Source organism: Sceloporus undulatus, chromosome 1, assembly GCF_019175285.1.
Source record: "Sceloporus undulatus isolate JIND9_A2432 ecotype Alabama chromosome 1, SceUnd_v1.1, whole genome shotgun sequence".
Classification (NCBI taxonomy): Eukaryota; Metazoa; Chordata; class Lepidosauria; order Squamata; family Phrynosomatidae; genus Sceloporus; species Sceloporus undulatus.
Window position 1 is genome coordinate 68,295,768 of NC_056522.1, and position 12,042 is coordinate 68,307,809.

The following is a 12,042-nucleotide window of genomic DNA, read 5'->3' on the forward strand; positions in this document are numbered from 1 at the left end:
AGACTACAGGTTAAGAACTGCTGTTCTAAATGTTTCCTATGGTATAGCAAGACTGCGTCCTCAGCCAGAAGGTTTGTGTGCCATTCTCAATTTCTGTTTAGCCCACAGATTGATGTATTTGTCTACTACACTAATTTGACAACATTTCCACATTAAAGTATACATTAATTGCTCCAAGACTACAAGAAAAGAAATGTAGAAATGGCCAAAACCAGAAGTGAATAAAGGTAGAACATCATATATTTTGAGAACTGTATCTTGTTGCAAGAATAAAAATGAGTCCACAATGTAATGGGATAATATCAGAATATTTTCAAGTAAGACTTGGCAGCTTTATTTCAATGGAAGTGTGTAGCAATATGCAACATTGCATCAAAAGCTGAAAATAAAAAGTTCAAATATCATTTTGTATACATCAAATCCCCTGCCCCTTAAACTATGCTTCAGAACAGCTCTCTATGCAGCAAAAATAGATACTGTCCAATGGTTTTGTTTTCTTGATTATTTCAATATTCTGTCCAGTAAAGCCTAATTGCCAATTATGTCAATTTTCATTGTCCTTGAACATTACACTTAAGTATTCAACTAAAGCTACAAGCTCAGGGTTGCCCCCAAGCAATTCAATTTGTTTATAAATTTCAGACTCAAGTTCTTGTAAAGTTTTACGGGTGTATTCAAAAGAACCAACATTCTCAAGATAATGTACACAGTATTTTTTAATGTCCACATTTTCAGTCCTTTGTCGCAGGATATTCTGAACCTGTGTGCTTTCAGGCCTGGACCATATGGCATGTATAGTTGGGAATGAGAACTTCCCTTCAGTTAGGTCTTCACAAAAACTTTTGTTCTCACTATATTCTTTGGAGTGTAAGTTTGCATAGTCATCTCGAATTTGGAAGAAGAGGCCAAGGGTATTAAGAAGTGGTTTTAAATCTTTTTTGTAACTTGAGAACAATTGCATAAGACCCACAGCCAGTCCGAAAAGGCCACCCGTCTTTTGCAGAACCATGGCTTTATACTCTGATTCTGTAGGACAGGTGTAATTGTCTCTCCAGTAAATATCCAAGCCTTGGCCCTTATGGAGTTCCAGAAGTTGGCAAGTGAACACTTTCACAGCATCTGGATGTTCAAGTGTCAATACCTTTTCCAAACCAAGAAAATACACAAAATTTGCACAGTTTATTACAGATGGTATTCCATAAATGCTATGAGCCACTGGAAAACCACGTCGCAGTTTTGAATTGTCTTCTATATCATCTATAAGCAAACTTGCATTGTGCAACATTTCTGTCACTTCAATGATCACCTATTAAAAAAGAGAAAAGAATAAAGTTCTATATTTCATCTTACATCATTATTGCTTTTCTATAACTATCTTCAGATTGTCCCATATTGACCTCAATTTTATTTTATTTTGCTTTGAACATTCCTTACATCTGTCTTATACAGTTATATGCACTAATCCAGCTTTTTCCCCCCATTTGTCTTAAGGGTGTATTTGAATGAACTTCCATTGCCACTGGAAGCTTGAATCCTAAACTCTGTACTTTTGTGTGCAGGTCATTCACACGGAGGATTTATTTCGCTGTTACAATACTAAGACATGGAAAAAGGCTGGACTTGTGTCCATAGAAATTCTATACAGGATCCTTATTACATAAAGCACATGTCTTTTCAAATGTAAAAAGCATTCACTTAATGTAGAATTCAGTTTTGTGATGATAATTTTAAGGACTTGAGAGTAGCAATCTGGAAAGGATTCTTTACTTTCAAACTCACCACCATCTTAGTCTATTAAAAATACACTGCCAAATTTTACACATTCTCCATTACTCTTAAGAAGGTAAAAACATTTTACATTCTGTGGTCCAAGATTATAAAGTGAAAATTCAACTTGTGGTATACACCTAAGAAAGAGAAAAGAGCCAACTATTTGGTTAGCACTTTCATCAACCATGTCTTCTTGTGCTTCCTTTTCTTCAAGAACAGGCAGATGCTGAGCAGGAGTCACAAGTACTGGCTTGGCTTGCTAGGCTATTTATCCTCATTATCAACCTTCTTTCCTAAGTCCTCTGGCACACACAGAATGGTTGGAGAACATTCAAGAAATGCATCTGATGTGAACCAAGCAAGCTTTCTCATGCCCACAGAGGGCTTAAGAGAGATGTACTTTCTTTAATCTTATTTGCCTTGAGGTTTCAAGGAGACCCTACCTTTCCCTAAAGCCCTCTAGCACACAGGCATGGAGAATGCAAACAGAGTGAAAGTTTTTCCAAATCACAACGCAGGTCAGAATGCAGATGAGAAGATGTACACCACTGGGTGTCCCCCTTAAAAGTAGTACTTGCCCTGGTGAATGGAAGCTTATATAAAATCCTTTTGTTGTTGTTAACTGTCCTCAAGTCAACTTCCATCCATGGTGACTATGTGCATGACACATCTTCAAGACCCTTTATCCTCCACTGTTCTGCTTAAATCCAGCAAATTCAGCCCTGTAATCTTGCTGATCTGGTGTGCAATCTTCCCTTCTTTCTACTACACCTCTACCTCCGCTAGAATCATTGTCTTTTCTAATGAGTTGTGCCTTCTAATGATGTGGCCAAAGTATGACAGCATCAATTTGATCATCTTGACTTCCAAGGAGATTTCAGGCTTGATCTCTTCAAAGACTCACTTGTTTGTCTTCCTCAGCACTCTTCTCCAGCACCTTATGTCAAATGAGATGATTTTCTTCCTATCCACTTTCTTCACTCTCCACCTCTCACATCTGTACATGGTGATGGGGAATACAATGGCTTGGACAATTTTGATTTTAGTGCTGTAGTGTATTTTTATTTTTTAGAATCTTGTGTGGTTCTTTTATAGTTGTCCTTCCCAATCTTAGTCTTATTTCTTCACTGCATCACCACTGTGATCAATGTTTGATCCTAGATATGGGAATTCTTTTACTATTTCAATTTCCTCATTGTCCCGGTTGAATTTATGTATTTCTTCTGTTATTATTAATAATGTTCAGCATTAAACCTTTGTACTTTTATCTTTGACCTTCCTTAGTAATTGTTTAGTCTATAATGTTTTCCACAAGTAGTATGATGTTGTCTGCATATCTTAGATGGTTTACATTCCTTCCTCCTATCTTCTCTCCTTCTTCTTGAATCTAAACCTGCTTTTCTTATGGTATTTCTGCATACAGGTTGAAGAAATGGGGTGATAAAATGCAACCTTGCTTGATCTGCTTGCCAACTGGGAAGCATTCTGTTTTTCCATATTCTGTTCTAACAGTAGACTCTTGACCTGAGTACAGGTTTGTCATCAGGATTTTCAGATATAGTGGCACTGCCATTTCCAAAGAGCCATTCATCTCTTTTTTTGTGGTCTACACAATCAAATTCTTTGCTTTTGTCTATAAAGCACACAGTGGCTTTTTCCTGGAATTTCTTTGTATGTTCCATTAGCTATCATATGTTTGCAATGTGGTCCCTAGCGTCTCTTCCCTTCCTGAACCCCACTTGCATCTCTGTGATTTCTCTATGTATGATTCGAATCTGCTGCAAAAGTTTGAGCATAATTTTGCTTGTGTGGGAAATTGCTATACCTGCAGCAGTCTTTTCTCTCTCCTTATTTCTGGATTGAAATTCATATTGATATTCACTATGATCTTCAGAAGACTGTTCTGTGACAATACTTGCCTTCAGAAGTTAGACAGGTGGCAAAAGAATACAGAGTCTTTTCTGTGTGGACCTTCTGGCCCTTTACTGAAGTAGCCCATCTGGTGCTAACTTTCAAGAAATATTACATACTGGCTAAAAATGTACTTGTCTGTGCAAATCCATGATATTATTTCTTTTACTGTCCTCTTGCTGTATGTTTCAATCACTATTACTTGTTTTTTTCCTTCAGTACTATTCTATTTTATAATTAGGAACTGCCTTTTAAGTTTCTTGATCTTGAAAGGTGTGGTGCATAAAATATTATATACTGTCTGAAGGAAGAGGCCCCTCCCTCTTCAACTGTCATCTCGGCCTCAGAGGGAGCCATCAGGCAGACCCAGCAACATCGCTGCCTGAAGGAAGAGGCCCTCCCTCGTCAACTGTCACTCGGCCGCAGAGAGGGCGCATCAGGCAGACCTAGCACATCGGGGACGGCCTAGAGACTGGTGGACGGACTACTTCTGCCCGCTGCCCCCCCCAGGTCACCTGGAAGAAGCCCCCAGAACTGCGGAGGACTGTCTTGCCGCTGTGTTGGGCTTTTACCAGGGGGAGGGGTCCGTGAGAGAGGGGTGTTTTTATGTATTCTTAATTGTTTTATTGATATTTGCTGTGAAACCGCCCTGATCATGGAAGGGCTATAAAAATAATAAATTTATTATTATTATTATTATTATTATTATTATTACTGACACAAAGATTAACCAAATGCTCAAATTGCTCTTCATCTTGCTTCCAGTGTTACATAGTTTTGGGTACAAACATGAAGCTCTCTATCATTTTGTAAAATTGAGGTGCTGCATTTCTACATACATTTCATAATATTCACAGCAGACATCCACTATTTTGCTAGGAATGGCCAAAATGTTCAGTTACTCCAATATAAAAGTCAGAGAAAGATAGTTGGCTGTCTTTCATATTAACTACATAATTATAATTTTAAAAGGAATACATTTATCAATAGTCACTTCAATTTAGTTTTGGAGGCAAGTCACCTGTAACTTATCTTCAGGAACATTCAGCCAGTGATTAAATGCTTGGGAAAGTTTGCTTCTCACTTGCTTACCTGTAAATTAAAAGTAAAGGGATTAATAACTGGACAAAGAACAAACATTCTTAAGATGCCCAAATCATCCTACTCAGCTGGTGTAATTATACCTCAACAGTTGTATTTGTGTTTCATTTTATGTTCAAATTAATGAATGATGCTTGTTTCCAAAGTTTAGAATTTTGTAACATGGAATGTAATAAGCCGCAATATTCTCTAGTCTAGCTGCAGTTGGGCCTCCTCTTGCTTCAAGTCCGTATGCAGACATGCTTATAATGCCTCTGTTCATGCCTTGGGGTTCAATAAGCCTATGATTTCTCTACATGTTGCTCCACAATCTTACTGAGTGCCAGCACACTTAATCTTAAAACTATATTAGACACATCATGATATTAAAGTGTGATTTTAATCTGTTATTCTCAGAACTAAGGTATTAGAACACCAAATTTATTAAAAGACCACACCTTGTTCCCTATATTCCCATACTACTGAGCATCCATTTGCTTGGTAGGTCTTTACATAATGTGCTACATCTGTTACTAGAAGCTAGAGGAGGATAGTTAATTAGTATATTTCATCTGCATGTTTGGCATAATGTTCAAAACCAACAAAGGCTCTTGCGGCACCCTGAAGCCTAAAAGACTTTGTTTGGATAAGGTTTCATGCAGCCCACTTCTCATGAAGTGGGACTGAGTCCATGGAAAGCTTATATTGAATAGAAGCTTTGTCTATCTAAAGAACTGCAAGACTCTTTTGATGTTTTGTTCAACATTGCTTCTTGGAAGTGTACTCAGTACTTCACTTTCCATGATTATGTTATTTATTAATGTATAGTATTTGTGTATCACATGATATACGTAAAGCATATATTGTGATGTCATTTGGGTCAATATAAAAGCAACATGTAACCTTATGGAGCAAGCAAAGCAGCTTTAACTCCTAACAGGGATAATTTTCAAGGCCATCCCCTCACCCTTTTACTGCAATATAAATGGAGTACAATAGTATCAACTTTCCACTTCCAAAAGAGCATTTAAATGCTTGACTGACCCTGCTTTCTACTGACATGTTCATGAGTATACTCAAGGACGTATCCAAGGGGGGGTCCTTGGGGTCCGGAGCCCCCTTCCATTAGAAAAATGAATGGTGCATGCTGCTGCGCCACCGCGCCCAAGCCCCATTATAATGGTGGCACTTAGTCTGGACCCCCCCCCCACTTCCTAAAATCGTGGCTACGTCCCTGGTATACTTATCCATACAAGACAGTCTGAGTTAGTAAAAAATGAAAATGCAAAGGAATAGCTATGGTCAATATGGTCTGGACGCTGCTTTATCAAGCTAAATTCAAGTAATGAAATGGTACCTGGTAGTTGAAGTAGATAGCTGTATGGCTCCAGGAGAATTCTTTTAGACGTCTCTTCTACTTGTTCCATTTTTTAAAAAACAATTTTGAGAGGAGCAGGCCACTCTATTTTAGAAAAAAAAAACCAACAACCCAACATGTAGCTTTTAGGCTTCTTAAAATAGATAAAGGTATCACTACAGAACATGATGTGGACAGGAAAAACTGAGAAAAAAGCTAATGAAACAAAGGCTAAATGGGCCAATATACAGATGACAGAAACAGAGAAGGCAAATCACCACAGGCTTTGCACAAAATACAATGTCATTCTGTGTAATACTTTTATGAAGTTCCTGAAGTTTTATATCTTACTTATAAAAATCAGGAAAACTTCTTAAGCATGTACCTATTTACCCAGAAACCATATTTTCACTCATACTATATGAAGAGTTTCCTCATCCAGGACATTCTGGATTTAGGAAATGTATATTCCCAGCTATTGTTTTGTCTAGTCTTTCTATCGGCTTCACGATGATCTTTTTTCCTCTCTCTCATCTCTAATGTTTCTTACTGCAGTGCAGATGCAGACAGAATGAAACAACTCATCTCATGCAGTTTCAACACAGACGCTCCAGCCATAACATGAGTTCTGTGCCAATTCAGCATTTCACACGGCAGAAGACAACATTCTTACTGCACCTTAAATCTGAGACTAGAAGAAAAAGTGCTGTCTAGGATTCCACTAATGAAAGATAACTATGCAGTTTATTAAAAATGCAAAAATCACTTGTACATTTAATCTGATTTAGGTTTATTTGTATCAGTAGCAAACCTCATCTTCACTGTGCATCCCCAAATCTGCTCTGGTGAGTAAAAGTAGACTGCAGAGTAGCTTTGACACAGTCATAGAAGGAAATGGAAACTCATGTTCTGCCAGCTTGTGTAATGTTAAAAAAGGTAACACTGAAATCAGAAGTACTTAACACTCAAAATCTTACATTAGGTTTTGCAAGCCAACCTTTTCACCTTAATGTTTTATGTTAATAAAGTTTTAAACTACTGTAATACCCAAGCCAACTCTGAACTGGGTTTGCAAGAAGACTTAAGCCTCTCTGCTAACATGTAATCAATGTAATTGTTGCGAATTAAAGCCTGAATCACTTTGGGGCAGCACCCTGATAATCTTGTTCCTTTAACCCTTTCTCAGCAAGTACTTAACAATTCTTATCAAATATTACATTTACTGTAACCTGTGGAATGGGTATGTTGCTGTGTGCCTTCATATTGCTTCTGACTTATGGCAGCCCTATCAGAGGGTTTCTTGGCAAGATTTGTTTGGAGGGGACTTTGCCAATGTCTCCTTCTGAGGCTGAGAGAGCATGACTTGCACAAATGTGAAAATTCAAACCATGGTCTCCAGAGTCAACCTTCAGCACTCAAACTACTTACGACACCACGCTGGCTCTGTGAAATACACACACATACATAAAGTTTGGCTTTAAGTAGAGAAAAGCCATGAACATCAAATATGCAGACAAATCAGCAGTGCCATTATACCTCATGCTGTCCAAGAAATGACCAACTGAAGTGCCAGACGTTACTGGATCACTCCAGTCATGAAAATCACATTTCTCTCGCAGAGCTAGGTGTAGAAAAGTACCCAATACACTACTCTAATTCAAAACAGAATGTTTTAAAGAATGGCCTGGGGTACTATATTGTTTCCATGTGTTTTAAGTATGTTTAAATTCTTTTTAAAGTATCTGATATCTTAGCATTGATTTTTTTTAATTATTGTAGTCATTTAATCCTATTTTAATGTATTGTTTTTGTGTGTTTTTAACTGTCTGGTGTTTTTAGTGTTGTAAGCCACCCTGAGTCCCAGTCTTGGGAGAAGGGCAGGATATAAATAATAATAATAATAATAATAATAATAATAATAATAATAGATGCAAGGTTTCCTTGGGTGTAACAGCAGATAAGCTTGCTTGAAAACATACCAGATGGTTGACTTGTATTCTTACAATGAAGCAACACCTACACTACACCTAATTTGGATATTTGATTACCCTTCTGCTTGAGAGACTGACTTCAAGTCTTTTATACAGTCGGCTCTTCTTATTCATGTATTTTTTACACGGATTCAAGCATCCACAGTTTGAAAATGTTTAAAAAAAGTATACATTTCAAATATCAAACCTTGATTTTCCATTTTTATAAGGGACACCATTTTGCTAAGTCATTATATTTAATGGGACTTGAGCATCCATGGATTTTGTAATACAAGGGGGATCTTGGAACCAAACCCCAGCTCAACTTATTCTATGCTCTTTGGAAGCGCTGAGTCTGTTAACACAACCCATGGCATAATGTATTTTACGCATTCATTTTTATGCTTTGCCTGGACTACATTTGCCGTTACTCTCTTGGTAATTGTAGAACATTTGTTCTTATCCTGCCAATGGCTTGTCAACTGAAATAAAGGCAATGCATTCTATACTCCTTGTTGCTCATGCTAGATTGCAAACCTTTTCACAGAAAGAGCACAGTCCTCCTCCCACCAAAAGAAGTTTTAAGATCATCATCATCAAATATTAAACGTATCCCAACAAATGCGAAACCTTCTGCACAAAACCCTTGCTAGGCCAAGCAGCCCCACATTTTGGGGCCATTTAGGACTAGTCTGACCCACCTGGAAGGCAGCAGGTTGGGGAAATATGAATTCAACCACAGCAAACAAAAGCATAAGTTACATAATATAAATTAATATCATTCATTAAATTACTACATATCAATTAGAACTATAATAAAGGTCCGGTTCCCGATAGCAAGCCCCCATCAAGAAGTTACTAAAGCTGCTTCCTCGTTGCAGAAACAACCCGCTTTGACACCACTTTAACTGCCATGGCTCCAAGGGAAGTGAGTTTGCTGGGGCACCACGGTTCTCTCTCTGACAAAGGAGGGCTAAACGTCTCACAAAACTACAGTTCCCAGAGTTCCCTAGCACTGAGCCAGGGCAGCTAAAGCGGTCTCAAACTGGGTTATTTCTGCACTGTGTTTCGAACCCAAGGCTGCACCCACACTGGGGAAATAACCCGCTTTGGTACCGCTTTAACTTTTTTTCCTGGCTCTTTGCTATGGAATTCTGGGAGTTGGAGTTTGCTGTGCGCTCTGGACCCCACAACATACTCCCACTCCCAGAATCCCATAGCAAAGAGCCAGAAAAAAGAGTTAAAGCGGTACCAAAGCGGGTTATTTCCCCAGTGTGGATGCAGCGAATTTGCCTTAAAGGTCTCCACAAGCGATACCTGGATAATAGAGAAGAAGGTAGAAGAACAAGAAAGTTAGGAGCGACGCTTCTCCGCCACGAAGCCCACCTCCCTTCGTTCCTTCTTTGGTGCCGCCCTTTATAGCCGCTCAGGGAAGCAGCAGAGGCGTCGGGCGGAGCCTGCTGAGGTAATCCGCCCCTGGTAGGCCCTGAGGCGGCGGAAGGGCCCTTCTTCGTCGGCCAGCTCACCCCCGAAGCCGCCCTCCTCCTCCTCCTCCTCCTCCGCCTCCGCCGCCGCCGCCTACCTGCCTCTCTCTCCCTCTCTCTCTTCCCGGCCTCAGTCGGGACTCCGGCGCCTCTCCCGGCCCCTCCCACTGCTAGGCCCTTCCGCCTCAGTCTGCCTGAAGGATGGGGGAAAATGCGCCACCGGGCCTCTTCTGCGCAAGCGCAAACTCCGCCCACCCCCTTCTCCTCTCGCTACCCTCCATTTTCTTTGCTCTCCTCGCCGCGGGGCCTTTCGGGAGTTGTAGTGCCGATGGAGCAAATCCCTATAGAAGCTACATCGAAAGGGCGAAAGAAATACCCAACTACCCAGAAGCCCCCGCGCGGCGTCCCTGTTTCCATATAGAACGGCTGTGAGAATTACATCAGCGTTTCAGACTTCAGGGAGAGGGAGCGAATGGCGTTAGGGAGGAGGCGGGCCTTGCGCGTGGGCCAGCCAATGAGGAGAAGCGAGGGCGGGGTCTGGGCTGCCACTCAACGCCGGGCTCTTCGGGGGAGAGGAGCAGTCTCCGTCGCTGGGGCTCGGTTGCGGGGCGAGACCCCGAAGAAGGCGACGGTTCCTCGGCCGAAGCGGGACTGTTGTTCTCCGTTGTTTGTTGCTTCCTTGGCGAGGGATCGGGAGGAAGAGGAGGCCGAGGCGGCGGCGGCGGCGCCGTCCTCCTCCTCGCTCCCTCCCTCCGCGGAGGTTTCGGGGGGGAAAGCAGCGAGGAAGGGGCAGCCGCGGAACAAAGGTAACGCCGCACCGGAGAAGGGAGGAAGGAGAGAGGGCTGCGGGTTGCCCCCTCCGGGCCCCTTCTGCCCTCAACCTCCGGCGCCTCCGAGGAGAGAAGAAGCCGGGGGTCCGAATGGTCTCCTCGGAGGCCCCGGAGGTTGAGGGCAGAAGGGGCCCGGAGGGGGCGGACTCCCTTCCCTCCATCCCGGACCCCGTCCTCCATCCCCTCCTCTTCCTCCCAGGAGGGATTCCGGAACTTCCTCCATTTTGAGCCTGGCTTTAAAAACAAACAGAGCGCGGATCTCTGGGCTGAATTTGTTGTGGGCGCTGGGTCAGGTCCTCCCTCCAGTCCTCCATTTTGGCCGGAGAGCCTCCCTTCAGGTCCTCCCTTCGGTCCTCCATTTTAACTCAAGACCCGTCCTTTAGGTCCTCCTCAGCCTCCCAGTTGAGGAGGCCCTCCATTTCCCCCCGGAGGTCCTCCATTTTGTGTAGCCAGGAGCTCTGGCTTCGCCCGGGATGCAGAAGAAGAAGAAGAAGGGGGGAGGCATTTGTCCCAGTGGCCCCCATCCCCTCCTCCTCCTCCTCGGAGCACAATGGAGAAGCCTGCTGCTGCTGCGTTGTCTTCCCGGGCGAGGAAGCGTCCTGGCTGGAGAGGAGGCTCAGCACCTTCCCTTCCTTCCTCCTTCTCTGCCCCTTCCCTCCTGGGGACTTCGGGGGCCACTCCCTGAGAGAGAAAGGCAGAGGGAAAGTGAGGCGAGGGCGCCCTTTTCCCTTCGGAGGAGGAGGAGGAGGAGGCTGTTGGGTGGTTGTTGTTGTGGCAAGTTTCTCCTCTGGCAGAAATGGCGTCAAAGGCGGCAGCAGCAGCAGCGAGTGAGAGGGAAGCCAGGAGGAGGAGGAGGAAGGAAAGGGGGCCTTTTCTCTGGGGGCCTTGAGGACGGAGCCCCTGCAAAGCAAACAGCCCTCTGCCTTGGGGGGGGGGGGGGGGGGAAAGGGAGGCGCACTCAGCGGCTTTGTTTTCAATTCCAGGTCCAGCCTCCGCAACTCGGCCTCTTTTGGGGCTTCGTCCCTGCAGCCCGGCCTCACCATGAAGGTAAAAACACTTGCCCTGTGTGTGTCTTGTGTGTGTCTTGTGTGTTGCCTAGAGGGTGGCCAGGGTTACGTCGTCCCTGGCCCCACTCCTGTGATGCAAGGACAAGATTTTGTGGGGGGCTTTCTGGGTTTTCCAGGCGAAGCGGCTGTCTTCCCTGACGTTTCGCCAGCATCCGTGGCTGGCATCTGCAGAGAGTGCTGCCATGGAGGAGAGTTGGGCAAAAGAGAGCTCTCAGATGCTGGCGAAACGGCAGGGATAAGCTCTTCCAGAAGACAGCCACTTCGCCCGGAAGCCTTTGCCTTCACAAGGACAGGCTGTGTCCCAGATCCAGACTGGTTGGTTGCTTCTTCTCTTTCCATTTTTGGCCTGGCTTTGGCACAATGGAAATTTCAGTGGGGTTTCCCCCTCTGAAAAACCCTTTCCTAGCCTTGCATCCTTCCAAGGAGGTTGCTAAAATGAGTACCCAGCTTGTTGTTGGGGCAATTCGCTTACAGTTGTCAACCACTTAGACTGCCTAGTTCAGTATATGGAGCGGTATATAAATGAAGCTGCTATATTGCTATTCTCTGAGGAGACTGAGGAGATGGCTGCCT

At 43.2% G+C, this 12,042-nt stretch overlaps 2 protein-coding genes across 6 annotated transcripts in view; one reads left to right on the forward strand and one right to left on the reverse strand.

The window, feature by feature from the left end:
• Positions 1–297: 297 nt before the first annotated feature.
• On the reverse strand, positions 298–10,022 carry GGPS1 (geranylgeranyl diphosphate synthase 1). 5 transcript variants are annotated; one of them, XM_042453525.1, is made up of 4 exons: positions 9,675–10,022; positions 6,119–6,223; positions 4,703–4,773; positions 298–1,306 (listed from the first exon to the last, which is right to left on the reverse strand). In XM_042453525.1, the coding sequence occupies exons 2-4, from the start codon at positions 6,186–6,188 to the stop codon at positions 545–547; spliced, it is 903 nt and encodes a 300-aa protein (XP_042309459.1). In that variant the 5' UTR covers positions 6,189–6,223; positions 9,675–10,022; the 3' UTR covers positions 298–544. The 5 variants fall into 5 exon arrangements, with proteins under 5 accessions (XP_042309459.1, XP_042309373.1, XP_042309290.1 ...); XM_042453439.1 differs by having other exon boundaries at positions 9,671–10,021; XM_042453356.1 differs by lacking the exon at positions 9,675–10,022 and adding an exon at positions 9,479–9,646.
• An 81-nt stretch (positions 10,023–10,103) lies between these two features.
• ARID4B (AT-rich interaction domain 4B) overlaps positions 10,104–12,042 on the forward strand; it is a 119,446-nt gene continuing 117,507 nt past the window's right edge. The window contains 2 exon segments of the mRNA XM_042453175.1: positions 10,104–10,378; positions 11,386–11,449. Coding sequence (XP_042309109.1) covers positions 11,444–11,449 — 6 coding nt within the window. The 5' untranslated portion in view covers positions 10,104–10,378; positions 11,386–11,443.

Excerpts from the sequence above, each read along its gene's own strand:
- GGPS1 (XM_042453525.1), bottom strand. The coding sequence starts at position 6,188 with ATGGAACAAGTAGAAGAGACGTCTAAAAGAATTCTCCTGGAGCCATAC. Across the intron at positions 4,774-6,118 it reads CTATCTACTTCAACTACCAG|GTAAGCAAGTGAGAAGCAAA; the intron begins GTACCATTTCAT and ends TTTAATTTACAG. Across the intron at positions 1,307-4,702 it reads TTCCTGAAGATAAGTTACAG|GTGATCATTGAAGTGACAGA; the intron begins GTGACTTGCCTC and ends CTTTTTTAATAG.